This window comes from Seriola dumerili, unplaced genomic scaffold, assembly GCF_002260705.1.
Source record: "Seriola dumerili isolate Sdu_G_001 unplaced genomic scaffold, Sdu_1.0 BDQW01000070.1, whole genome shotgun sequence".
NCBI lineage: Eukaryota > Metazoa > Chordata > Actinopteri > Carangiformes > Carangidae > Seriola > Seriola dumerili.
This window is the reverse complement of record NW_019174325.1, coordinates 660,736-688,157: the sequence shown is the minus strand read 5'-3', so window position 1 is coordinate 688,157 and position 27,422 is coordinate 660,736. Positions and strand designations below refer to the sequence as shown.

The 27,422-nt window shown below is 41.6% G+C and overlaps 1 protein-coding gene across 1 annotated transcript; it reads right to left on the bottom strand.

Annotated features, from left to right (window-relative positions):
- Nucleotides 1–825: 825 nt before the first annotated feature.
- asz1 (ankyrin repeat, SAM and basic leucine zipper domain containing 1) lies at nt 826–23,370 on the bottom strand. The gene is made up of 14 exons (XM_022743615.1): nt 23,263–23,370; nt 21,880–21,982; nt 21,222–21,344; nt 16,997–17,108; nt 11,495–11,606; nt 11,255–11,389; nt 11,067–11,179; nt 10,191–10,263; nt 9,594–9,650; nt 9,033–9,145; nt 5,689–5,794; nt 5,274–5,387; nt 901–1,046; nt 826–829 (listed from the first exon to the last, which is right to left on the bottom strand). Exons 1-14 carry the CDS (start codon nt 23,368–23,370, stop codon nt 826–828), a joined length of 1,419 nt encoding a protein of 472 aa, XP_022599336.1.
- Between the last annotated feature and the right edge of the window lie 4,052 nt (nt 23,371–27,422).

Below are 27,422 nucleotides of genomic sequence, written 5' to 3'. Positions count from 1 at the left end.
AGAAAAGGCAGCGTCAGTTTGGGGCCACACTGTCTGACTTTATCTATTTAAAAGCCTGAATCCAGGAGTGTAAAAAGTGCACCTATGAGATGTTAAATCTCACCATCTGAAGCTCACTAATTGACATGTTGTATCTTGTTTGATTAACAGGCACCAAAAAGTGAAATTTACTGATGGTTGATTGCTCAATATCAACACCATACTGCTTCTGCATAACTTCCTCTAATATGACAAATTGTTGTTTTTACTTTACCACAGATTAAACACACTGGACTCAATGTGTTAATAACGAGCTTTAGAGGCGTTGGTAGGTATTTTTTCCCCCTTTCTTTTTAACTGTGGAAGGAGCCAGGCTGTTTCCATCTGCCTCCAGGCTAAGATTAATCAATCGCCTCCTGGTTCCAGCTCTATATTCAACGCACAGGCTTGACGATGAGATGAGATTCGTATTGATCGCCTCATCTCTCAAGGAAAAGTTAATCATGTTTCGCACAAATGTTGATCCCTAACTTCAAGGTATGAAAATTATAATTTCTTCTTTAAAAAAAAATGATTCATTTTTAAGGAGTTGCATTTTGAAGTCAAATTCTCTCCTTTTAGTTTGACTGTACAAGAAAATGCTCCTCAAAACAAACCTTTAATTTCCACTTAAACCCTTAAAACATAAATTAACTTAAAAAAAAAGAATTAAGAACTAAACTCGGAGACAAGTCAGAGCAAACTGGGAAACAAAACGCTGCAGCAAAAATAAAAAATTAACTGTCTTGTCGAACACTGTCCTAAAACATATCAACCATTTTATAATCATAATCATAATCTAATTTCTCACCTACAGTCATCAAAACACAAAATATTACGATGAGCGCATTAACTGATGGTGATTAGCAAACATTCCTGTACGTATGCAGGTAAACCTTCCCGCAAGCAGCTTTGTAGAGGAGCAAGAGGAACGTGGCTCCAAGCGCCACTCCGGTCAGGTACCGCATCTTCCGGTTGCCGTGGGAACCAGGTCTGGGAAGCTGACAGCGATCTCCGGCTTCGTCCATCTGAGGGAGGAAGACGAAGAAAAGATTCACGTGGGAAACGCGCACAAAAACATGGATGTGGAAACACACACCAAACGCTGCGGTCGGAGCAACGTGACCTCGCGCAGGAAGTAGAAGGGTTGCAGGTCATTTTTATCTAATCCAGTCCGGATTATGGCACCGTACTGATCAAACAGTTCAAGGCCAGTTAAAGCTTGACTGGGTGGGAAACATCGGCTCAGTTACTGTTGGATGGGAATCAAACGGAGACCAGCTCATTTTTGAGGGTGAGGGCATGTCTGGTCCCATCGTACCACCACAGCATGACTCGCAAACCTGAGTCACCAAAACTTCCTGTGCCAAATCCTCAAGGATTCATCAGCCGAGTGGAGAGCCGGGTCTTGGTCACGGTCAAGTCACAGAGGAATAAATCTGTTCCTGAACTCCCCAGTCAGAGAGTGACACAGTGTCACACTGGATTCCTGTCATGTGAGAGAGTTGGATGATACAAAGAGTTCAAGCTCTTCTAGCAAAATGTGGCTCGGGAACTTGCGGTTTGGCAGTAAACCCACATTTCTACCAACTTCCTGGATTCTGACATCACTTATGAGGAAATGTTTTTAGTAAATACCGGGAAGGCATTATTCCCGCAGGACATAAATGCAACATTAATATAGAGTTGTGAAAAGGGAGGGGATGCTGATGCTAGTTCCAGAAATGTTTTTTCCTCATTCTGTATCCATGTCTCAAATTTTTTTCCCCTCTCACGGATGATGTCGCAATCCTTTCGAGTGAATGTTATAGTCAACAGTTTTATTTTAATTATTTCCATTTTGTCACTTTGGTATGGCAGACATCTTAAAAAATACTACAATACCCATGAGCCTGGCTGCTACTGGAGAGGAAGCCGGCCAGAGTGGTAAGCACCATAGCTCCTGAATTCATCTAAAACTGACTCGGAATTTAAAACTGAATCTGAATCTGTGATCGGATGTTTCTTGCAAAAAAAATTGCACCTTGGGATTTGTAGTTAACGTCTTGCCTTGTAGTTTTATGCACGTGAGCTCGTACCTTCAACTTTTTAACAAAGAACCAGATAAATACACGTCAAATAATTTGTTCCCAAAGATTGTTTCTGTCATTTTAGGTCGTTCTTATCTCGCTGATTTATGTTCAAGTGATAAATTTGGTTTTCATTTGTTAATTGATGCTATGAAATGGGATTGTGACGTCATGTGATGCAACATGCACAACAAAATAAGAGGCTGGTGTCACTGCTGGAAAAGTTGATCCAACTGATTGGCTGACACCATGCAGGACCAGAAATAATGCATTGCCTCACTGTAAACTCACAAGACAAATTTAAGTAGAAGAGCAACATTTGAAGTGTCCTAACCCAATTAATGACCATAGTATTCTTAGATATTGCTGATGTGGTTGTTGATCAATAACTTTGAAACAATTATCATTTTATCAGGTAATGACAGCTCTGGAATTCACAACAAATTTTCCATCCTGTGTTCTGTCCTTGGATGAACGACCTCCCACCCACTGGACCACTCCGTCTTAACTTCAACAGCTCAACTACAGAAGACGAAGACGACGCTTCATATCTCAGGCACCAGCATACGTAAGTCACATTTTCAAAGCAGATGACGTGAATGAAAAACCAGCATCATCAGGTGTTTACGGGCAATTGAGCTCTGTGGTTCATTAGTTTGCGATCGGGGCTTTTCGCAAAGAATAGCGCTTTTGGGGAATTACAGCATGCACTGTTGCACTGACTGACATTAGAGCCTTGAGAGTCCTGCATGAGGGAAACCAGTGTGTGTTCACACCTGACAGGTCGGTCACAGTCAAACTGCCGACAGCCAATTGGAAGCTGAAGCTCTGTACATTCACATTCCAGGAAGTAGATCAGGGGTTTTCAAACTATATCGACCAAGTTTTCACATGAAATTTTTTTATTCGGTTCAATGACTCTACCTTACTGTTACCGAAGAACGTTTTTAAAGCTTCACAACAACTTGAAAAACACCTCATACAATCAAATTCTAGACACCTCTCAAAACTAATTACAGAAAAGAAGATTGCACCTGACAACAATTTAGAGTGCCACATTAAATACTTTCGTAAATGAGATGTAAATTCAGCTTTTGATTTTAAATAAATTTGTCATAAATTTCTGAAAACATGTTTTCACCTTGTTACTATGGGTTACAGAGTGTAGACTGTTTGGCCAACATAGCAAACAGTAGCGATTTATTTAATTTAAATCTAAATCTACAACACATTAAAGTGTGTAAAAAAGTGAGTACAGTTTGCAACCATAACCACTGAGAAAATGTACAGTTTATAACCACTGTAAGCTGGAGGCTGGTTGGTGTCACTGTTTCTGTCAGTTACAGACAGATGTTGATAAAAAGTTAATTTTAATAACTTTATAACTGTCTAAATGTTGCTCTTCTTTCTCTTCTGGTTTTCCTACAACTTTAACAGGAATCGCAAAGTTTTCAAACTTAACACCAGTCGGTTTAGATGTTGGTCTTAGCTAATTTAAGTTTTGCTAATGCTACATAGCCAACATTAGCACTGACAGCTGTTTACTTACCAGTCTTGCCAAAAAGCTTCAGCCATTGATGCATTTACAAGACAATACGTCCTCTGAGCAGCGCTACTTCTTCAGGGCAGACTGGAAACTACAGTGACTCGGTATCAGAAAGTGACAAGACAGTCAGCCGGACCAGGGCTAGCTGATTAGGGTTGGGGTTAGCATGCTCAGAAGAAGAAGAAAAGAAGTGGTAGAAATGTTCGGTGTTGTTTTGGTCTACTGCTGGAGACAGCTGAGGGCAAGTAGTGGAATTAAGTTTGATACTGAACTTGTAATGTTTCTTCTAGACTGGTAAATAAACAGCTGTTAATGCTAACGTTAGCTATGCAGCCATGGCAAAACTTACAAATGGCTCCTTAGTTACTGCAAGAAAAGACCTGATTTTGTTTTCAAAGCAGTGCCAAAAAGTGTGTGTCACAGTTTACGTAGTAATGTGTGTTTCAAAGGACGAGCTCCCACAGATAAGATTAGATTTTGTGTTTTGTTTATATGTGTATGTGTGATGGGCCCCTCCCATCGGGGCTGTGAGCCAGTGGGTCCAAATGGACTCCATTGGTTGTCAGATTCCTGTCTGACACAACTGAGGACCTCCTCACCACCGCTATCGAAACACACGCACCTCTATCTCCTATTAACCCACCTCCTTTCCTCACCTCATACCCCCACCTCTACCCATCAGCCCTTTCTCCCCCCTTAAACTCCCTCACCCCGCCAACCTGTGTCCTCTCCCCGCTTTCCTTCTGCCCCCACCCTCGCCTTCCCATCAGTCCCTTCATCCCTCCGCCTCATCGTCTGTGTGCTGACAGGTCGATGTCACAGCGGTGCTGACTTATGGGCTGTGAGGATTCTGCCCTGTCAGGAACGACTCTCTCCTCTTGAAATACAAATGCAAACACACACACACACACACACACACAGAGTCAGGTGCACACATACAAGCACCCCCACACATACCTGTTGGAGCTCGTCAGAATTCATATACGCCGACATCGAACACACACCATGTTCTGGTCATGTTGCTTTTAATCTTCAGTAGTAAGAGGAAAGCTCTCAGTGGAACAGTCACCATTGTGAGGAAATGTGTTCGAGTCTGAACGATATCATCTAACAGCTGATTATCAGCTTATGACAAATATATCAGTGTCACAGATGCAAAATTAAATCAGTAAACATAACGTTTATTTTTTCACATTTACTTTCTATTTTAAAATTTCTTTTGTATTTTTAGTTGTAATTATTATTTATATCTACGTTCCTTCAACACTTACTGTTGAATTACTGATAATAAACATTAATGTTCAGATGTAACATTTTTAACCACGTGAGGCCAGAAATGAACTTAAAGTCTTTCTGCATGCGAGGTCTGCAGTAGAGGCTGTGGTATTTTGCCTGGTGAGTTGTTTAAAAAGTCTGACGTTTAATCTAATGAATCACTGCAAAGCTGGAAAAAATATAAATATGTTAAGTGTGCAATGGTAGTGGGCCTATATTTCATATAGCGTGTTTGTAATTTGTGCTTTTTTCCGATCATTTTGGCAATTTACAAAAGTAGCAAAAGTTTGAACCCAATAATATGTGTGTGTGTGTGTGTGTGTGTGTGTGTGTGTGTGTGTGTGTGTGTGTGTGTGTGTGTTGACCTGGCATATCAGATTGCGAAGGCAGGCAACTTCCTTCTGCAGATCTTTAGTCTGGATCACCAGCTGGTTGCAGACGACCTGGGCCTCCTTCTTCGGGTCCAGGGAGAAGACCAGCTACATGGAGGACCAGACGGACAGACGAGTACAAGTTTACAAATCTACCTGGATGGCAGGTGAGATAGACAGAGCAAGCCAAAAAGACACAAGCAGACAGAAAGCCACCTGGCCTCAGTCCCGTGAGGTGACAGGAAGGGACGCTGAACATTGCGATTGACTATCTATCTAAACTATCTATAAGCTCGTTAACGGAAATATATATTTTCTATAAGATCAAGATGAAGCCTTATAGTTTAACACATCTACTAGCATGAACCAGCAACCCCTAATCAGCTGCACTTCTACAGATGACGTGTACCTGAGAGGCTTGGCGAGGAAAACGGTTGATGACATCATGAATTGTCTCTGTCAGGTAGCAGCACTGCTGTCGCACACCTATCAGGAAGTTATGCAGCTCCTCACTCCTGCAAAATATGATACGAGCAATTAATGGAGAAGGTCTGATTAAAACATTCAAAACAAATTAAAATAGATACACGGTATATTTATATCTAATAAATTCAAACCTACAATTTTCATTTATTGTGACGCACTGTGTGTTTTTTGTGATACTAATTGCTCAGCTGATTAACAAGAAATTAAATTAAAATCTTAAATTAATTAAATTAAGCATTTTGATAATTAGTTAAGGCATTTATCAAGAAAGAAATGCCCAACCTTTCCTGGTGAGGGTTTGCTGCATTTTATGTTTTATGTTATTCTAGGCTCAGTTTTTTCCTGACGTACCAAACAACTAATTAATTAATCGTATGAATAATCACCAGACTAATTAATCTATTATAATTGGCTGCAGCATTTTTTTAAAATCTAACCACAGATCAGTTATTAGAATTTTTCAAATTGTGATTACAAATCCAATCCAGTCTGTAAAATACACTGTAATTTGCGTAAGGGTGATGCATGATGAAAAGTCGCACATGCTCTGTTTAGACACGTGGATAATGCTGTAGTAGCCTTAAAGCTGAGGTCATGAGGTTTACCTTGTTAAAAAGCGAGCACTAAGGATATGCCCACATAAAAAAAAAAAAACACAAGGCAATGGCAGCTAAAAATGCCCGGCAATGACAGGGCAGACAGATTGATAGTTTGGACCAAACTTTGTTTTAACATTCTCCATGCATTTTCCTGCAGACCACCTCACCAAACTATAGAAAACTGAGCAGGTGGCCAAGCCTTCTCCCCCTGCTAACCCATGCTGTCATCCCTCCCTGAAAACATCCACCTTAAATAATTAGTTATTTATATTCATCAACCTTTCCGTCCCTCTCTTCCCATCCCCTGGTCCTGTGGGATATTGATAGCTCTTATCTTAATGGTACATTTCCCTTGGCGAGGGGACTGGGCAGCCAGCCGTCCCGGCCCTCCTCACACTCTGTCAGAGGGGCGAGTAAACACTGTCAGTCAGCCTGTGCTGCACCCTCACCTCCCTTCTCCCTGCTGTTAGTTTATCTAGGGAGCAGAGAGTGATGATGGGCCCCCGGTGGGAAGATTGTTGAAGAGATTGCAGATGGAAAGGACGTTATGTTATGTGGAAATGCTGATACAAGGTGCTTGTGTGCCACTTTGTTGTGAACTGAATGCGTTCAGGGAAAGTCAGTCAGGCTCTTTTCCAGCAGCGCGCAGCGAGTGCCTTGCTCGATGAGGACAGAGATACATATTTACTTTCACCGAGACAGTTTCAGACCAGCAATATTTCAGTCACACGTCACTTCTACAACTTCCTTTGGAGGTGGCAGTGAGTGTTAAGGTCGCTTGGCCAATCCAAGCTTATCTTTGCAGGATAACTACTTTAAGAGACAGGTGGATTAAAACTATGTTTACTGTTACAGTGTTCTCACAAAAAGGCAATATTTGTACCTAATGTACCCATGTGTGCCGAATAAATATGTTGAATGCATTTCCTTCCTCTTAAAACGTTTGGAACAATCTTCACTGTTTATATTGATGTTTGCTTCCCAGCAGCCTCCTTTCCTGCATTTGTTGGCACATTATCGCCACCGACTGTTGATCGGTGGAAGAGCGTGAAACCATTTGCAGGACTGAATCACAGCAACCGTGTGCAAATGCACCTGCATACACGTGCAAGGAAATAAGGATCCACTCTTAAAATCATTGCTTCGAAGTGATAGTAGTGGTCAAAAACGTTGCAGGGTCCCTTTAAGATATTTAGATTCAGAATTAAATGGCCAAAATGAAGGTTGACTGCATTCCATTTATTAATCCACCTGATTTCTGCCCATTACCAAGGGCAGAGTTGAGACTGTTCAGAAAAAGGGAAACCTATACTACACTTTTTTCTAAAATCAAAGCTCTGTGTTACTTGTACTTATTGCAGTTTTATCACGATTTTCCTTTGAGACCAACCAAAAGTCCCCAAACCCGTCCCACACCCAGATTTTTGCTTTTGTGGCCCCTAGTGGCTGAATTCCTTTTCGGCCTTCCATTAACTGTCTGTTGCCCGCTACAATAACCAAGGCCAGAAAGGCTGCGTCTTTAGCTTTCGCCTCACCCACAGGCTCTTGTGTTTCTGCCCTGATACACAATCTGGACAGATTTCCAACCAGCTGCCTCCACAACTGAGGGCTTGTACATGGACCACCCCTAGGATTCAATAAAAATGCAGTGGCTTCATTTTAGAGTCTGATCAGGCTCTACAGGTACAGGAACCACCATTAGGTGTTCTGCCATGAGGTGACAGAGACTGAATTGCCGCAAAGTGGCATTTAAACATCATAAGTTTTTATTCACAGGTCCCTGACATGTCAAAATGATTTCAAGACTAATTTCCATTTGTCTGTGTGATGTAAAGATCCTGAAGGAGCTCATAAGGAGGTCTGGCTTTCCATCCCTCTCGTTATTGGACTGCCTCTCATCCGGCAGGCGAGGGCGGGTGAAGCCAGCGGGCCCAGTTCTGCGGAGGATTCATGAAGTGATGGGGTGTGGTGCGATGGCTCTGTTTGGCCCACGCCGCAGGCTCTCCTTTGCTCATTGCAACCTCCCATCGCCTCTCACCTTACAAATCATTACAGCTCCGCTTAAACCATTAGGGCCTGGCTCAGGGCTTGGCTACAGAGATGGGGGAGGGGATACGGAGATAGGACAGTGAGATGCTCATAAGGCTGATGGACGACTTCCAGTGGAGGAGGACAGACGGAGCATTACGGCGAGATAGATGGAGGAGGGCTGGATGCGGGGAAGGGTTTAAGGTGTGTGGCTGACAAGTGTTTAAATTTTTGCTACTACCGTCAACTTTGTTTCTGGCTTTGTGGACAGCGTTTGTGGAATACTTTTTTGTAACTGACATCTTATCAGACGTTCCCAGCAGACTGAAACAAACTTAGATTTTTAAAACACTGGAAAGATTCTCAAACCCCACAACTTTTCTACCATAGAAACCACAATCTAAAATGATTTTTTATTCTGGAGTGTGAATAGAAAAGATAAAGTACAGAGTATGAGACCTCTGATCAGATTATCAGTCACTCTAATCTATTAATACAACCTTTCTGAAAAATAAAGTAATGCTCAGACTAACTCACAGTTTTCCCTGAGAGCCTTCTAGTGGGCCTTCGACCTGAATGATCTGTTGAGCACACACATGACTTGGCACAGGCCTGCTGGGCATTAAGGTGTGCACCCTACCCACTGGCTGCAGCTCCCAGTTGGCTGATGGTGTCCAGGTCCACTTTATCCAGGTGCATCTGTTGCACAGCACTCAGCAGCTTCTGCTGATGCTCCGGGTCTGTGATCCCAATCTGACAAATTAAAAAAACACCTTTTGTTGATCCAAATCTCTTCCGAAAAATAAAATATTCAAACTGTATGAGTATGTGATACATGTATTCTTCATCTATAATCATGCATTTTATGTTTCCGTCTGAAAAGATGCAACATGCTTTTGTAATAATGATCCAAATGTGGGTTAGGTAATGTAAACCAGGTGTACTTTTATTTACCTCTGACAGATTTGAGTTTTATAGAAATTTAAAGAAACATAGTTCAAGAGTGATCCTCAAATACACTGCTGACTCCGGTCACTTCATCAGTTTAACCTTCTCTTCTACTTAAACTTCTTTCTACAGAACTTGTTGCCCTAAAAAGCCGTGACGTCAGCAGCTACACTCGTCTCTGTCCGGGTCACCCCGAAGGCCGGCAGCGAGCAACGGAGCTGACAGACACACAGATGTTACAGTCATCCTCTACCTTCTCCAGGTCGTCCTTCTCCATGGTCAACAGGTAGTTCCAGGTGATGTCATTTTCCTGTGCAAGTGAAAGAAAACATCTCTCAGCATTCACCGAATCAAAACTTCTACAGCTGCTTCCGACCCCACTGCCTCAAACAGATTTGCCTGCATGAGGCTTTGCCGTACAATGACAACAACCTACCTGCACCCATCAAAAACCCCGTCCTCATATATCAGATAGGGACTAAAACCTGAGCTGACCCTCAGTTTAATTCAGGCCAAGCCAATCCAGCACACTGGATCCATTATTCAGCACTGCGTAAAATATGTAAACGAGTTATCTCATGACATGTTCCCAAGCCAGGAGGTGTCATTCTGTCAGTAATGCAGCTGCGTTCAACACATTTGGGATCACTGTATCTCACCCACAGATTTAATACCGCATTGAACTGTGTGTAACAGCATGGTATCTCTGCTCACTGCCTTGGCATCAGCGAGATAAGACAACAGAAGTCTCTCTCACATTAGAACAAGGCACCGTGCCTACAAAAATATACACATTTGAGTAAAAAAAAACTATACTGAAATGCTATTCTAGCATGCAGTCAGTACTTACAGTCATGATGTCAGTGAGGTAGCTGAGCTCGAGGCCGTGCAGGAGGAGCTCCAGGTCGTCAAGCTTGGTTGCACTGAGGAGGGCAGAGAGTTCACATTAAGTCCTGCAGCATTAACCCAAGTATGAACCGGCTGGAACTAAAATTGCGCTAAAGCTGTTTGAACAGAAACGTCCTGAGTAGTGCATCAGTAACACACTGAAAAGTGAGCTCGTCCTCAAAGCGCGAAGCTCGGTTTAAGACCTCACTAGCAGCTAATATCTACTCTACTGAAGTGTCCTTGAGCAACGAACTACATCCCTTACAGCTCCAGTATTCCTGACCTGAAACTCTGACATCCCTGTAGAGGACGTTGGGCAGAACGAAAGACATCGGGGATCAAGTGAGTGCAACAAAAGTGTCACTGAGTTCAGACACATCAGAGTAACCGCAGTGTACATGCAGCTTCAGCCTGACTGTTGACACGATGAGCTTTACAAATGTTCAAAATATGTGAAATGCATCTATTAGGGTTTTAACATCTCCGTAACTGACATGAGAGAAAGACAACAATGATGTTTACAGGCTCACAGGTTGTAATTCTTGGTGCCAGACATGCTCAAAAGCAATGTTTCTGGCTGATGATAATTGCCCTGCTGTGCCCAAATGAACTAAACATTCATGAAAGATGTTTATTATTGTTTATGTCTGGTTGAGCAATGGTTCAACAACACCTGCTGCACAGGCATAGATCACAGAAAGTCCAACAGGGGGCGACAAGCACACAAGTGGAGAAGCAGACATATAATCATGACGCTCCAAAAAAAAGTTACATCCATATACACACACTAAACAGTATAGTCCTAACGCTATTTAACGCAAGTCTCGTGCTCTCTTACCTTTCCTTGGAAGATGGAGGTTCAGAGTTGGTCTTGAAGAACTTAGACAAGGTCTCCTCCACGGAGGCCTGCGCAGCGGAGATGTGGGATGAAGAGGCCAGGATCCTTGTTATCTGCGGACAGACACCAGCACGGCATTAGTATTTAAGTCACAAAGGTCACCAATCAAGTAGTAGGACTTCAGGTACCTGTGTGTGTTTGAAGATCACTGCCAGGTCAGCTGGGCTTTTGCCATCCTTGGTCCTTATGGTTTTGTCTGCTCCCAGCTGGAGGAGCTTCAGCACTGTCTCCTCTCTGCCATACTGCACTGCTGTAGACAAAGCCTAACAGAAAATATTAGCATCAGTTACCATATGCAAAGTTAAATGTATAAATTGGAGGGACCTGCTATGAAAAAAACAAACAAACAAACAACAACTGTGACACACTGTGTATCCGTTGCCATCCTGAGCATTGATGTCTGCTCCATGGGACGACAGCAGGTTGATGACCTTACTGTAGCCGTCTCTGGCTGCCAGCATCAGGCAGGTCATCTGTGACCTGAAAGAAGAAAGCAGAGATAAAGAGATAAAGTTAGAGGACAACAAAAAGATACAGAAGTTAAATTAAGGATGATGACAAATGAAGGAGATGAAAGATGTGAGGGAAGCAGGAGTGATGGCAGAGGTACAGAGAAACCACCAGGGTGCAGCAAACACCACATAATCATCTGAGACGCATCCAGGAAAACTGGTTCACTGTCTCAACTGCGACTGGCCACAACACAAAACAATTACAACCCATTCTTAACGTGCACCAAGTCTTTACAATGTGTCACAGTTAACGCCTCGAGGTTTTAAAAGGTCTCGTAACAGTTCCAATCCAAAAATTAAAATTCATCTTTATGCCATAACTTTCAATTAGTGGCTTCTTCTTTGAGACTGAAGGTAACAGGCACCAGGCCTGAAGTAAACAGCGAATCCATAAACCTCATCAGCGCAGTATTAGTGCATGTTGTCTTGCTGACATTATAATCACTGCATCTCTCTGACCATGTTTGTTTATTCCCTACAGCTCGTGAGCGTCCAGGTCGTGTGCCCCCCGCCATTTTCTCCTCCCTGTGCTCAGGTTGTCTGTGCTGGACCGCCGGTCGTCCTGGGACCTCTCTCCCTCTCCTGGCTCATTCCAGATGTTTTGAATCTGGATCTTTGTCCTCCAGGAGTCCCTACCTCCTCCTCCTCCTCCTTCCTCCTTGTCGCTGTCTCCCTCTGTGTGTTTGTTTCCTTCTCCTAGACGTGTGAATGATGTGCTTGGTTTTGCCTCATATGTTTGTGTGGTCTGTCCTCTTTCCAGGTCATGGGGCTCAGGTCCAATCTGCTGGTGGCACCTGAAGCTGTTTGATGGCCTCCCAGATTATATTCTTCATTAATGTTTACCATCTATAATAATGGTGTCATCCTGACTGCCCGTGTTTTCCTTGTCAGATTCGAGGGTCTAGTGACAGAAGTGGCTGGACTGAGGGTTTAGTCCTTTGAGGAAAACATGTGATTTTGGGCTATATGATTAAAATTTGAATTGCCTCGATTTGATAAATGGTAGATAAAAGTATCCAGAACTATAGAAGCTTTTAAAACCAGTCCTGAAGCACAATCCGGATTCCAGCAGCGAATCCCTTTGTTTGGTATCTTTCACCACAACAGAGCTCAATGCATTATTTTTGTGGCTCCTTATAGCTAACAAAACGTAACATGAATCTTTAATTCTACTGTTGGTGATTGTCGCGACAGAGAATGTAATGATTGTCACCGTGATTACGTTGCAGTGTTTTGGCATTTAAGCCTTCAAACTCATGGATCAATTACTCAAACCAGCCCTTCTGCTTGATTGCCCAAATTGCCCTTTTGCATTTTTACATTAGAGTCGCGTTTTTAATTCTAGAGAGAGTATTCCTTTGAGCACGATAATAAAGATACGTGTTAGATAGTGTACTGAAGTGGTTTCGGACAGAGCATCCTTTTAAAAAGGTCACACACACTCAAGCACACATTTGGTGAATGTGTCCGTCAACCGCTCACTACTGTGAAATGAAAGACCTGGTTGTGACAACTTTGACCTCTGTTGCTCATGTGTTTGCTTCCATCTGAACAAGGACTGGATATATATATATTAAAAAAAAAACTTCTGCTACAGTACCTCTTATCACCTCTGACTCAAACAGTTACTGAGAAAAACACATCAATCCAAACAGGTGGGAAAGTCCACGGGCAATTCATCACTACTATTACTTTTAATGGTGAGAGAGACAGAAAGAGGCAGAGAGGGGTAATCCATAAGTCACGTGCAAACAAAAGCATTGCCCAATGAAATACAGAATGGGAATGTGTTATCACTCTCAAATTGATTTGACAGGTCTTTTAATACATGGCCTACCACTGGATGGCTGGAGGCAGTAAAAGGTTTGTTTGTTTTATTTTAGAGAGGGACTGAGAAGCAGGTGAATTAAGATCGATCTTTTAATTCTCATTTGAAGTTGGAGATATTAATTAAATCTCATACCAGAGTATCGATACATCACAATACTGATATCATGATATAATATGCTTTTCAAAGCTCAATTCAAAAGCATTTCAGACAACCAGAAGGCAACATCTGTGCTAATCCAGTGAACTGAATCTCTAATAAAGCAAAAATACTTGTCCTGTAATATCCTGTAAATCCATATGACAGTCCTATTTAATGATTTCCAGGTATGACCCAAATACAACCAGGGATATTAAAAACATTGCTGCCTTAGGCTTTGATTTTTTATTTTTTTGCTGTTGATGAATTTTTGTTATATGACTCAACCCTAAATGCCACGGAGAGTAGCGCCTTGTTTTTGCTTTGTCATTCGGACTCGAGACCTACCGCTTTTATCTGTATTATAATGTTGGCAACAGAAGTGTTGACTTTTCTACCAATAAATTACCTTATCTGAAAATCCTCCGAGACAGAGGCGATGTTTGTTTAACAGGTGTGAATCAGTGTGGGACATCAGTGGGTATTAAACATCAACTAAGCAGGACACACAACTACATCTCTCTTTTAAGTGAATTCCAAGAAATCAAAAAGTTAATGTTCTATGCAAACTCAAACAAACGAACCTATGGTTATGACGTGTATGACATTTCCTCTCCGCCCATCAATCAGTCACTTCCTCTTGGACCCATGTGAACAGGTTTAGTGGCATCATTCATTTCTGTTTTCACATCCCGTGTTACTGTATTTTCCCAAGGGTTTGGTTTTACTGTGACACGGGCACCAAGGTCACTCGCACAGTGTTTCAGTGTGTTTGCTCGTGTGTCTTTGTGTGTGTGTGTCCTTCAGACTCTGTGTGTTTTGGCTGGTTCCAAAACAGACAGCTGATTGATCGATGCGCCGACAATTTAGTGGCAAACGTCTTTCCTGGTGTCAGGACCGCAAGAAGAATGACTCCCAAAACCACCTGGCTCACTGTGCCAAGGTAAACACACTCCATCTCACACTGGCCTCTGGTGAATCATAAAAAAAAGAAAGTCACAATGACTACTTTTATATGAAGGCTTGCAAACAGACGGCATGTTATTGGCTGGTTTCGTGCACTGATAATAACCTACCGCTCCATCCACAGGGACCGATCCTGTTGCCAAAACTATATTGAGATGTAAATATCAAGTCTCAAGTCCTTCAGGGAAAGTCCAAGTCTTCAGGTTGTCTGAATGCTGACCATAAAAGTGACATGACATTTTTCTGTCAGAGCTGTTTTAATACAGGCCTTAGCAGCTGTGTGGTTCTCACTTATTTCAGATCCTTGTATTTTTCAGGATTTGGGACGTTCCAGCTTCAGATTCAGTGTGTGTGTGTGTGTGTGTGTGTGTGTGTTTTTTTTGGATTAGAGACTCATAGTAAAGAGGGATAGAAAAGGAACAGCTGTCAAATCAGGTGTACTGATACCCTTATTATCAATTGGTGGGGCCTTTCTGTTTTCCAAAAAAACAAAAGGTTACGGAAGTTCAAGCCGAAATTATGTCAGTGATCTCCCGTCTGGAAGCAAATCGTGTAAAAGTACACCTGAAATCTGTAGAAATATAAAAGAAAAACAGCCACGTGAATGTGCCTGAAAGTGCACATTCACCTACTGTATGTGCAGCCTGGAGAAGCATGTTCCAGCCTTTAAACGACTGCGGCCGACACAGATCAGTGCAGTGAAGGTACAAAATAAATAAATAAAAGAAAGGGACACATGGAGGCAATGGACCCCGCATCGTGCTCCTGCAGGACTTTGAGGGATGACAGAGAATGCTTGTTTACACTAAGACAGAGGGACGAGCAGCTGGTGTTAATCATTGGTTTGATATTCAGACGTAAGAGGCGATGAGGAGGAGGAAGAGGTTTATCCTCTGCACCCACATGAACCCCATATTCGTCTGTTGCTCTGAACGTCGGGGGCTGTCGGTCCCTCCTCCTCACCGCCTCCCCTCATCTGCATCCTTCTGCGTCTTGTTACCTTGCTTCAAATATTTTGTCTGGGAAGGAACCAATCAATTTCCTAACGCTATAGCGTGTCCATGTGTGTCATCAGGGGGGTCTCAGGCGGTGTGTGTCGTGAGTGTAATGGCATCCTGGCGGTGACAGAGTGGCAGGGGATTAGGGGAAAGCTAAACAAGAAAGCCACTGGGGGCCGCATCCTCACTTTGACACAGCAGAAATCCACAGATGGTAACAGTAAAACATGCTTCAAGAGTGACCTCGCTTCATTCTTTTCCACGAGATGGAATTTTTCATGTTCCTCACCAGGGCAGGAAACCAGATTATACACCCAGCTGCTGCAATGCCTGATGGGTCCCAAACTCCTCCAGTCACTTTTATTAATTTATGGGGAAATATGTTCACGATATTCCCACTGCCAATGTTTCTGTAGCATCACTTTCCTATCTCGCAAAAATAAATATACTTTCATTCTTACAAATGTAACAATCTGCACAAACTCAGAGATTTATTTTTGTCAGTTTTCCTTAATATTTCCGATGTTACTCAGACTAATGAGGTTGGCACTGTTTTGGCACCTCAGTGCAGCTACAGCATGTACATGAACGTGTGTTGATGTGTCTGGGGTGATTTGGGGTAACATGTACATCTAATACGGAGCTAAGTTTTTCCCAGATGTTCTTGTTTGTTTGTTTTTTTACGTTTCTATTGGTGTTAGCGATGGTTAGACAGTGTTGTCAACGAGACGATACTCTAAATACTCTTTTTTTGGTTTATGGATTTAATGGACAAATGTACCCGAACAAAAGCTTATTTGTTTTTGGCAGATAGGGCGATGCTAGTGGTTTAGCATGGACATAACGTGCAAGTCAAATGATGACAACTAGACATCCAGGTTAAAACATATATTTCAACGTGTAACAGATCCTAACGATGCGTTCACTGAAATTTGTTGAAACCACTGTTAAACAGATTCTACATTTCAGCCTGGTTTCTTAACCTAGGCACCTTTGGACATTTAGACCTACAAATTACCAAAACCATGCTTACTGGATTACATCCCAGTGTGTACCAAAGCTTCTAAAATCCTCCCACCCAGCCCTTACACTGTGTGTTTGTTTGTCTGTCTGTCTGATACTCGTCTGTACATGCACATGCCATAACAGGACGTTCCAAACAAAACACACAAATATACTCTGTATGGAGCACTCTGGTGCATAATGCTACCACATGGCAGCTAAACATAACGAGAGCCATCAAAGGAAATTTGATCCAGCGCCTCTTGTTGTTTCCTCCCTCCCCTGTTTAAGTCAAGTCTGGAGTGTTTTTACTCGGCCTGCATCAATTCGGGTGTGACAGCACGTATTGTGTTGAAAATCCCATAAACATTTTGACCTGAAACACATCTGTACCCCCAATTCCTACCCTCACCCCCACCCCCTCACCTGTCCGCCATGTTGGGATCAGCATTTCTGGACAGCAGAAGCTCCACACAGCGAGCAATTCTGTCTTCACTGGCAGACGCCTTGCAGCTGGCCATGAGCACGGTCCAATGATCTGTGAACAGGGACGCATTAATGAGGAGGCGCATCATCATACTTTAATTTAACGCTTAACATTAAATTTAGCATCAATTGTTAAAAGTAAAAAAATAATAATAATAAAAAAAAAAAGACTTTTAGATACAGAAAAATAAATTACCATTAACAATAAAATGCAGGTTTTAGACAGGGATAACTACAGACATCGCAGGTGACATCACAAACCACATTTTGATGGTGTTTTTGATGAACATGCATCATAGCTGGGTCACCAACTGCACATAGTCCAATAAAGGCTACGAGGGCAGCTCTTTCTATATATGGTAAAAATCTAGAGGTAGCATGGAGAGACAGTGTAGGCAGGTATATCAATATGTTTTCAAACGAGATGTAGGATGAGACAATAACATTTATTTTGATATAGTTTGATGTTGTGTTACAACCCATTTCTTCCATAGAAAATACCCAGGTATATATCATGTATTTCCCTCATTGGAGCATATTAATTGTAATTGCATTATTTAACAAAACAATTTAAAGGAAGAGAATTGTCTTATTTTTAACCCCAATGAAGTCATACATCACACTATAATAAAAAAATAAAAAAGCCTGGACGGGGACCTGGTGATGGAGATGGATAGCTGCTTATCTGGCATCAGGAAGTGTGGCGGCCTTTATGGGATAGTGACTTCAGAGGAGTCGTCTCCTTATCTTATCCTGATAAAACTGAGACGCATGGCAATAGTCTCAATTCCTGTTTTGTTCCGCCAATGAGCGAGTCCCCAACCAGCGTGTATCACAGTGTGTATCACAGTGTGTATCTAACTGCGTTTGTGTGTTTTCCTGTATGTGTGTGTGTGTGTGTGTGTGTGCGTGCATGTACACCTTGGCCCCCTACATCTCACAGTGGGTTCCTGTGTCTTTGTGGCTGTGCATGTTTGGCTCTATATCTGTGTGCAAGTGTGTGTGTTTATATTATGTGTGTGGGTGTAAACCAGACTGCCTGGTTTGCGTCTACAGAGGACTGGAGTAAATAAATCTGAGGCCTGAGAATTGGTGAGAGTGTATGACAGCAGCATGGTGACCGTTATCAATCACTCGCGCATTCCTCCGCTCGGCCTCGCTGCTTGGACGAACGCCACCAGGACGTGACCACACGTCATCCTCCTGTTTAATTGTTTCCTTAATCTGCCTCCAGCATCAGATGCCGAGACCATGTGAAATCAGTCACACACACACACACACACACACACACACACACACACACACACACACACACACACACACACACACACACACACACACACACACACAGAGTTTAACTCGACATTCTGGACTGAGAATTAATTGACATCAGATATCAACAGCATGACTGGTGCAACGGCTCCAAACCGGGGTCTGGGGACTTTGAGGGGCCACAGGAGGGTTTCTAGTGGATACCCAGGAAAACTAAGAATGCAGTGGTCTCAAAATAATGTATTGTTACTGCAGCAGAAAACAGTGAGAAGAATGCAAAAAATTACTTTACAGATCAGAAATCATGGTTACAGTCTCATCCTGAGAGACTTCAAGTGCACACATGTTGTGTATATTGTATATTGTCTACTGCGGCTGCTGCTATGCATGATGTGGAAATTTTAAGGAAGCACACAAACTATTGTCAACTATAAATTGCTGACACCTGTAGATACATGAATTTATATGCAATGTTCTTCGTCACGTTATTTGCCTAATACAATCATCACTAATTTGCAGTAGTGTTGTTTATAATTAACCGATGAATTCTATCAACTGAACATTAAACCCCACAGCAAGTTGACATGTTGCTATTTCAGAATAAAACCAGTAGACACGCTGCCCGCTGCGCTGAGGACTGAGGTAGGACTGGCATGTTTGTTATTTAATTTTGAAGTCTTTTATTAACCTGTTGGCTGTTTCTGATCATTAATCAGCTGAGGACGAAGGAGGAGGAAGAAGATGAGGTTTACGTTTCAGTGCTCTTGGCGGTGGAGGATTCAATGTGTGTTTGCGTTTTTGTTAATCTGTTTATACATTAGAAAGTCGGGCTACTATTTGCTATTTATCTTAATAAGTGATTTAATATTTTCCTTCTCGGGAGAGGTTATGCCGGTTATACACAGCGCACCCAGTGCGGAGGATCCAATGTGTGTTTTCGTTTTGTTCATTTGCTTTTGTTCATTAGAAAGTCTAGCTACTATTTGTTATTTACTTAAACATTTATTTCAGTTAAATATTCTTTATGTAGGCTTGTTGTTTTGTTTTACTTTGTTCATAGCAGCACTGCAGCTGTGTGATGAGTTTAATGGGTTACAGACTCGTCTATTCTAAATAGTACAATTTAATCTTACTGGTTAATGGTTGCTATCGGTCAGGAAAAAAAAACTTAAAATGAGCATCCCTAACTCACAGTGTATTTTACTAAATGATGCTGGATATCCCTACAGCTTCTGAAACGTTCCTCCACACATTTCATTTTAATGATTTCACTGTAAATACAGCAGAAAGCAGCTACAAACTATTTTTCTTTCGTTTTGCAACTGAAAAATAAGGCAGACAGAAGCTTGGTGGAGATCAAGCCACAGCTAACAATCACTATCAATATACATTCATGTGTCTATTTCTTGTTAAATAATTGATAACTCATTTGGTCTGTAAAATGTCCCAAACAAAAATGTCATTTAGTCATTTACAATGATATAAAACAGAGAACTGCAGCAACTCCTCACATTTGAAAATGTTCAGTATAAACATTTAGTTGACTATAATAAAAAAAAATGCTGTCAATTAATTTCTCCCAATGAACAAACTGATTAATCAACGAATTGTTTCAGCACTAACTCACTCCTGCGAAATAATGTGATCAGATAATGTATAACCTGCAATAAGCAACTGTTCACAGCTTTACTGTTAATTTGCATGACGTTCAACTCTGTCCAACCACAGTATCTCTGTATCTGTGACATAGGGGCCAGTTGATGGTCTCTCAGAAGTAGTTCGTAAAACGTGCTCACCGACCACCTTGGAAATTAAAAATGTTTATAGCTGTTCTGGATGGCCACACTCAGAAAGTTACAGAAATGGGTGGACACACTGATTATGTGACATTTGAAAGGGGCGGAGAAAGTGGGTGTCCGACATTATCCGACCACTGAGTGAGCAGTTTGCGCAGGACTGTAAGAGCTGGTTTCTCCAGATGTTGCTCCGCTCTTTTGAAATAAAAAAGAATACCAGCCATTTAATCTCTTGTTGTTACTGCTGATTTAAGTGAATAGTAACATAGACTGTAATAGTACAATGAGCTTCAATACCAATACTAACAACATTACAATCTATCAAGAGTTTAAAGATCAGAATTACAGTACCCTTGCAATATTCCTTTGACCACAGACTGATCATTCAGAGTGATTCAGATGGAGAGGAGCTGTCATAAAACCATCATATCCCCCTATACAGATTAGAAATTGTGCAATACTGGACTAACTCCTGCCAAACAACCAAATGTTTCATGTTTCTGGGGGATCCTGTAACTACTTTTTCCGACAGGATTCATGGCTTTTATGTGTGTATGACTGCAGACTCCTTAACAAGGAAGAGTTCTTCCCCCATGCTTGTTTTACCCAGTCTGACCTCGATCCAACAGATGCCTTCAATTTTTCTCGCTTTGAGACGAGGGTTCAGTGTGCATGAACTAAAAACAACTCAATGGATAAGAAGTGTGTTTCTGCACGAGTTCCTCTTTGGCGTCATCAACATTAAGTAATGTCAGATGAAGGCCCAATTGGTCCCCCAGTCTTTGGCTGTAGCAGGTGAGGAAATTGAAAAAAGGTGCCACAGGGAAGAATAGCTCGACACCAACGCAACAGGGACCATCAGGAGGATTAGGTATGGCTGTTTCATAACCAAGTCTGGAAGGCAGCGATGTAATGGTGTTGCCTAATCACACTGTATGCCCTAGTTTATTTATTCTGAAAGGTGGTGGGTGAGGGATCACATAGAGGTCAGTGGAGCCTCCTACGCTTGTATATCAACCACCGATACAAAATAGTATGAATTTGTCTGCCCAATTTTTGTTTTGAAAACAAAGAATAGTGATCCATATTGGTCTGACCTTTGCTGAAGTTGGCTCTGGCCCCTCGGTCCAGTAGCAGTTTGGCCAGGTCGTAATTAGCCACATTGACAGCACACATGAGAGGAGTCCATTCAAAGCCAAGCCTGGTCTCCACGTCCATGCCTGCAAAAGGATCAAATTAAGTGAGGAGGCAATGAAATGATTACATAAAAAGTAAATCTGTGCCTAAACCCCCGCCTGCCCCCTAAGGTGCTCAAACATATATATTGTACATACACACACAATCAGGCCCTGTTTCTTTGAGCATCCTTGCTTAGTTTTTCCTATCCCTCTTAAATTCTGCAAAACAATTTCATGCAAAACTGTTACGTTGAGGTGAGAAATCACAGCCACCTACTTGACAAATGATAAATAATTCCAACTCTGACTAGTCCTCTCCACCTTTTTGTTTTTTCATTCAGACATCCTTATCTACCATGTTGGCCTGATTTTACATCCATTATTATAAGACAATCCCTCCTTTTTCTATATATATATATATATGCATCTTTTACGTGTATTGTCACAGTAAAGCAAAGATAGAGCACACATAGCAATAGAAATTAATAGAAAATTTACAGCTAGACTTCATTTGTTATATTAATTTATTATTCATAGCTAACTGTCAAGTTGTGTCACAAGTGAAGAGAGCACTTGCCACTATCCAACAGCTGTTCCACAGTCCTAGTGTCTCCATTACTGATGGCTCTTTTCAACAATGACACATTATCTTCTGCGTGTGGTACAATAGCATCCTGAGCCTGTGAAAACAGGGAAGAATCAGAGTAAATTAACCAAAAATAATTTTACTCCAAAATAAGATCCATTTGGAAAACATGTCTGTTTGTGGATACAATCTCTGAATTCCAGGGAGCAAAATTCCTTTAATGAATGTAGGAGAATTTCAAGTAATATTTAGCAGAAATCATTCCTGCCATTAGCTGTGTGCAATAACGACAGTCCCCAGACTATGATGTGCCCCAGTTCCATACTACACACTAATACCATAAAGTAGGTAATCTATACCAATTTTGATACTGTTTTTGTGTACTGTACAATATATGTAATTTGTTACTTTAGTAATTTGTACTCTCAAGAGATGCAACAACTAAACTGCATATTTGGAACACTACTTACAAATGAACTTATTGTGGACAAAGCAAAAATGTTTTTCTAAAGATTTAACTATGATTACTATTCAGGTCACACTTCTTTGAACGAAACAGCTTTCACTGTGTGGGTTTTGTTTATTAATTTCCATTTATTTGGGGTTTTTCTTCATGTAGATAAAAGGAAGAATACTCTATGGCAAAGATTTCCACTTTAGCCATCATCACACATGGTGTGTCAAGATGCTGAAGTGGTCTACTAACCCTTATTTCATATAGTGAACCCTGAATCTTGACAACCACAACAAACCAAACCAACAAATATAAGAAATGGACAACTAACTGAGGACAAAGCTAAATGCAATATTGTTTATCAAGATCTTTCTGAGGTTGTCTCATCGCCTGTACAATTACTTCTAATTATTTCAACCTTTTAAACTGTGATTAGCTACTTCATTTCTGTTGCGTGGCCACCAGTAGCACGTTTAAAATTAAATAAATTGGTGTTAAAGTGCAGAAAAGATTTAGACTATATTCCTCCACATTCACAGAGGTACCAGAGATGACCTGAAATATTAAGATTTATTCGGTGTTGAAGCATTAATTTAGCGCTTAAATTTGCCCTCTACTGTGCGCATTTTCGCTACTGCGCCACAAACAGCTAGTATGAATGACAGTTTAGGGTGAAAAAGAGCGGTTTACCCCTCTCTCCATTATCACTAAAATTAGGTATGTACATTAATTCCCATTTAAGTTTATGACCATAACTTATTTTGCCAGCCTATTGGTTTCCTACTATTACCATTATTTTATATAGCTAATAATAGCTTATGTTAGCTAGCGAGCCTAATTTCGTTGCTGCTAGCTAACGTCGTTGTCCATTTCTCGCGGCATAAACCGGTTTGAGGAAACATGTTGTTTTCTAAATTAACCTTGATGCGAGAAGAGTTTTTATCCGAACAGCAACCGATATCCCACTCTTCATTGCTGGCGTCGCTTTCATCTCCAGCTGGGAAGGCGTAATCCATGAAGCTGCCCATATTTCCGACTAGCCCGCCCGTTAGCTGACGTGAGAGAAGCCGTAGCAGGTGAAGGGGGCGTCGCCAGACAACAAACAGAAGGTGTTTCGAGTGGACGGTGATAACGTCCAGCTGCGTCAACCGGCGTAATTAATGCCCAATACCTCCAGTAGTTTAACCATCTTAAGCGAAAGACAGCAAATGATCGAGGCCAGTGGAAGGATGAAGTTTAACTACACCCTAGTGGTGAGTTAAATTTGCCGTATCAAAAAGGCCACATAAATCACTTGTGTGCTGTGGGTTTTTGTCTGCCCTCTCCAGCCCTATCGCCGCTATGTGGTTAGCTTAAACGCTAGCGTTATCGATTTAGCTAAAGTAAGCTAACATTAGCTTTTAAACATCTCAAAACCTAGCTCTGAACGTTTACATGCACTAGTATATGTTTCTCACATTAGCTTTAGTTAATATTAGTGTTTAGCTGGCTCGCTAGACTGGACGCACATTTAATGCCCCTACATGCTATTTTATGCTAACTACATAGTTAGCACTAGCATCTATTTTTCTGTTGGTTCAACTTGTATCTCTAATGCTTTTGTCTTTTTTGTCCAGAGGCAGCTTTGGAAAGGGAAGTTGGGACCACCCTGGCTTTTACTGTTGATTTTAAGCTTGTTGATATGACAGGTGAGTGGTAGGCTGCCCTTTTGTTTCAATAAAATGTGTAAACATTTGCCACTAATGGATTTCCTCGTGTTTATGCTGAGTGAGAATATGAATGTGTTCTTAAAACTTCTACACACCTATACCCGCACAGGTGTTTTTACTTACAGTATGTGCTTGATGATAAAGATTTAATCTCAGGACTGTGTGGGTGTGAACTGACTGCTTGACTGACATCTCCCCTCACACTCCTGTTAAGTTTTATTGCTTCTGTTTGGGTGGGACACCTTTTCCCTCATCACTCTTACTTATGTAGTTTGGTGATGTCATGCCATTCCCAGCATAGCTTTTCCCAACTTTAAACCGAACGGGCATCTAGTCATCCAGAATAAGTGGTAAACCTATGAAGATGTGCAGAGACATCTAAGGATTTCACATTTGGCAAGCTATAAGCTACTGCATAAATTGTCTCAATCACTGAATTCCGTTCTATAAGCCATCATTATCTATAACTGTATATATGTAGGTAAAACTAATTCAGTCTAATACAACAGTCCTGCACCAACTCTTGGCACCTCTCTAAAACCATGTCAACAAAAAACTGAACATGCAGGTAGGATTTATAACAGCACTGTAGTATTAGGTGTTCCTAATAAAGTGGCAACTGAGTGTGTCACTGTCTTATGAGATGCCACACTTTAGGATAGAATCTCATCTGGCTGCAAGGGAAAGTAAATGTCCAGTAGAGGTCACTCTTCCTCTGGACAAGACTAATAACTTGTCCGCCCCTCAGCAATAATGACTCCAAGGTCAGCAAATATCCAAGCAACCAAAAATCTGGCTTCATTTGTATGTTTTCCTCAATGTCATCACACAGCTCAGGTTATTGTTTTATCCCTCTCTCACACACAATTACCAGGAACCAAAATTAGTTCAGTCCGTCATCGGCCCAGCTGTTGCTCAGATTTTGGGGAGACGAGGAGAACATGTCCTATCCAGCATTATAGCAGAGATTATTTGTCCCCTTTCAGTTGTTTGACTTAAATATACTGTATGTTCAGGTTTCTTTTATTGGCACAGTTACATTTTAATTAAGTATATTTTATGGTTACTTTAGTAACATGCAAAAAATACCTTTCTTTCACCTTTGTAGCTAGAGCCTCTATCCATCTTAACTTTAAAACCACTCAACTCAAATGCATTTCAACTACAAATTCGACTTGCATGTTTAAATCAATTATATATATTCCATATTTAGCAGATTTTGATATGTGTGTCTACCTGAAAGCTGAAATGAAAACTACACTCTTGCTGTACTTGTCTCATTAACCTAAATAAAAATAATCATCTTGGCCTCCACTAACTATTCTACAGACGGAAATCTAATTGGATTATTACAGTACTTGTCGAAAGTAAATTTATATATATATATATTTTATGAGCACATAGCTGGGGTGGGAATCAAACCCATGACTGTGTAACTATAGCACAGTCTCCATCGCCAGGAGGCTGCCCAGCTGTTTCACAGATACTGATGGGGATCAAATTGAGCTTAAAGGACCAGTTTGTATGATTTAGGGGGATCTACTGGCAGAAATGGAATATAATATTCATAGTTATGTTTTCATCAGTGTACAGTCACCTGAAACTAAGAATCAGCGTTTTTGTTAGTTTAGAGCTTGTTATCTACATTGGGAGGAGGGACCCCCTCCTCCACAGAGCCCATGCTGCCAATCTCTGACTCTACCACTTCCCACAGGTGGTCTACTAGATTCAGAAATGGAGGCTACTGAAGTTCACTGAACTCACGGTCATCTTCATGGAAACAGCTTGACACGGTGCACTATCAAGATGGTAGAAGTAGCCATTAAGAAGATGGTAAATTTTGGCCATGAAGTTATGGACATGGCCAGTGACAAAACTCAGGTAGGCTGTGGTTCTCAGACAATGATCGATTGGTATTAAGGGCCTGAAAGTGGCACCATGAGCCCAGAAGGCCGGTTGAGTTCATGGATTTCATGCTGTCGATGCCAAATTGTGACCTGTACCATCTGCCAGATATTTGATGTGAACATTAACTGAAGCTCCTGACCTATGCGTTGAACCGCTGTCACGTGATTGGCTGATTATAAAGTTATAAAGGTTATAAAGTGTTTGGTGAGTGTGTGTTTGTTCCAAGAGATTTACTCACCATGTGGCTCACTCTTGACTGCAGTGCTGACAGTGAGGATAAGACACATTTTGTGTGTTGAGATATTCAGGAACCAAAGGTTTACTGCATCCTCACATTTTTTTTATTTTTTATCTCTGTTCCCTCATGAAATGTCTGGAGGTTTTGATCCTCCCTGCTCCTGAAACTGTGCGTAACCTGACACTGATAACACGGTTTCAAGTTGATTTTTAGATGTCCCGGAACTGTTTCTGCTACTCTGTGAACGATAGGGAGGCAGCTGAGTGGAGCGAAATAAAAAGCCACAGCTTAGATCAGTCCACCTGCAGCAGCGTCTGGAATAACTTTAGTCTCTGTTGTTTTTCTTCGTCTAATTTATGTTTTACATGAGAAGTATGATGGTTTCTGCACAATGCACGAGAGAAGTAGCTGATGAAGGGACTTATTTTGCTTTTGATTTGACTGTTAAAATTCACAGATAAGGCTCTTAATTATGTTTCTGTCTGCTTTTTGTTTTTGCACTCATAGTTGTGATTTTAAAATTGTACACTATTTGTAAAGGGGCTTTTGGTGTCAGAGGAAATGTAGGAAACCTTCCTTGTGCAAATCAGTACTATAGTTTCGCTGTGCTTTAACAGACATTAACCTTTAAAAGGAATTAGAAACTCAAAACGTAGACAAATCAGAAAGATTATTAAAGACACGGAGTGGAAATAATTCCACGGGCCACTGACCCCTGGACTGTATTGTTCCCTGCATTACCTGGCACTGTATATGGATCAATATCTGTTTGCTCAGGCGGCCTCGGTGGCGGATCAGCTGGGGGGGTTTTTTGCCTCCTCAGCTTGTTGCCACAATATGCAAGCTGTGCTCGTCAGTGTGGAAATGACGTGTGTCTCCGCAAGTTTTGGCGAGCCCATAAAGGATGGACTGTCCTCTTCACTGTCACACTGAGGGAAGAGAGAACAGGACACCACGAGCCAGGAGAGAGAGAGAGAGAGAGAGAGAGAGAGTGAGTGGGACTTGACCGAGCGAGACTAACAGAGGATAGAGATACCAGTCTACCAGGGGTTTTTTTGGGGGGGAGGAAGATAACTGAGCAGTGACATCATATTTACTGGAGGCACAAAGTGGAGGCGAGGAACAGGCGGGCACCCTCTTCTCTTGCCTGTGGGAACGGAGCCACTCAGAGGGGGGGGACGCAAATGTGAGCGACGCGCACGGACACGACTCAGGTGCAGAGAAA

What these genes read in the sequence shown, in the direction of transcription:
- asz1 (XM_022743615.1), bottom strand. Translation starts at nt 23,370, where the DNA reads ATGGGCAGCTTCATGGATTACGCCTTCCCAGCTGGAGATGAAAGCGAC. An exon ending in ACCTCACTGACATCATGACT is followed by an intron (nt 9,651 to 10,190) that starts GTAAGTACTGAC and finishes TCACTTGCACAG; the next exon opens with GAAAATGACATCACCTGGAA. An exon ending in AGAAGGACGACCTGGAGAAG is followed by an intron (nt 9,146 to 9,593) that starts GTAGAGGATGAC and finishes TTAATTTGTCAG; the next exon opens with ATTGGGATCACAGACCCGGA.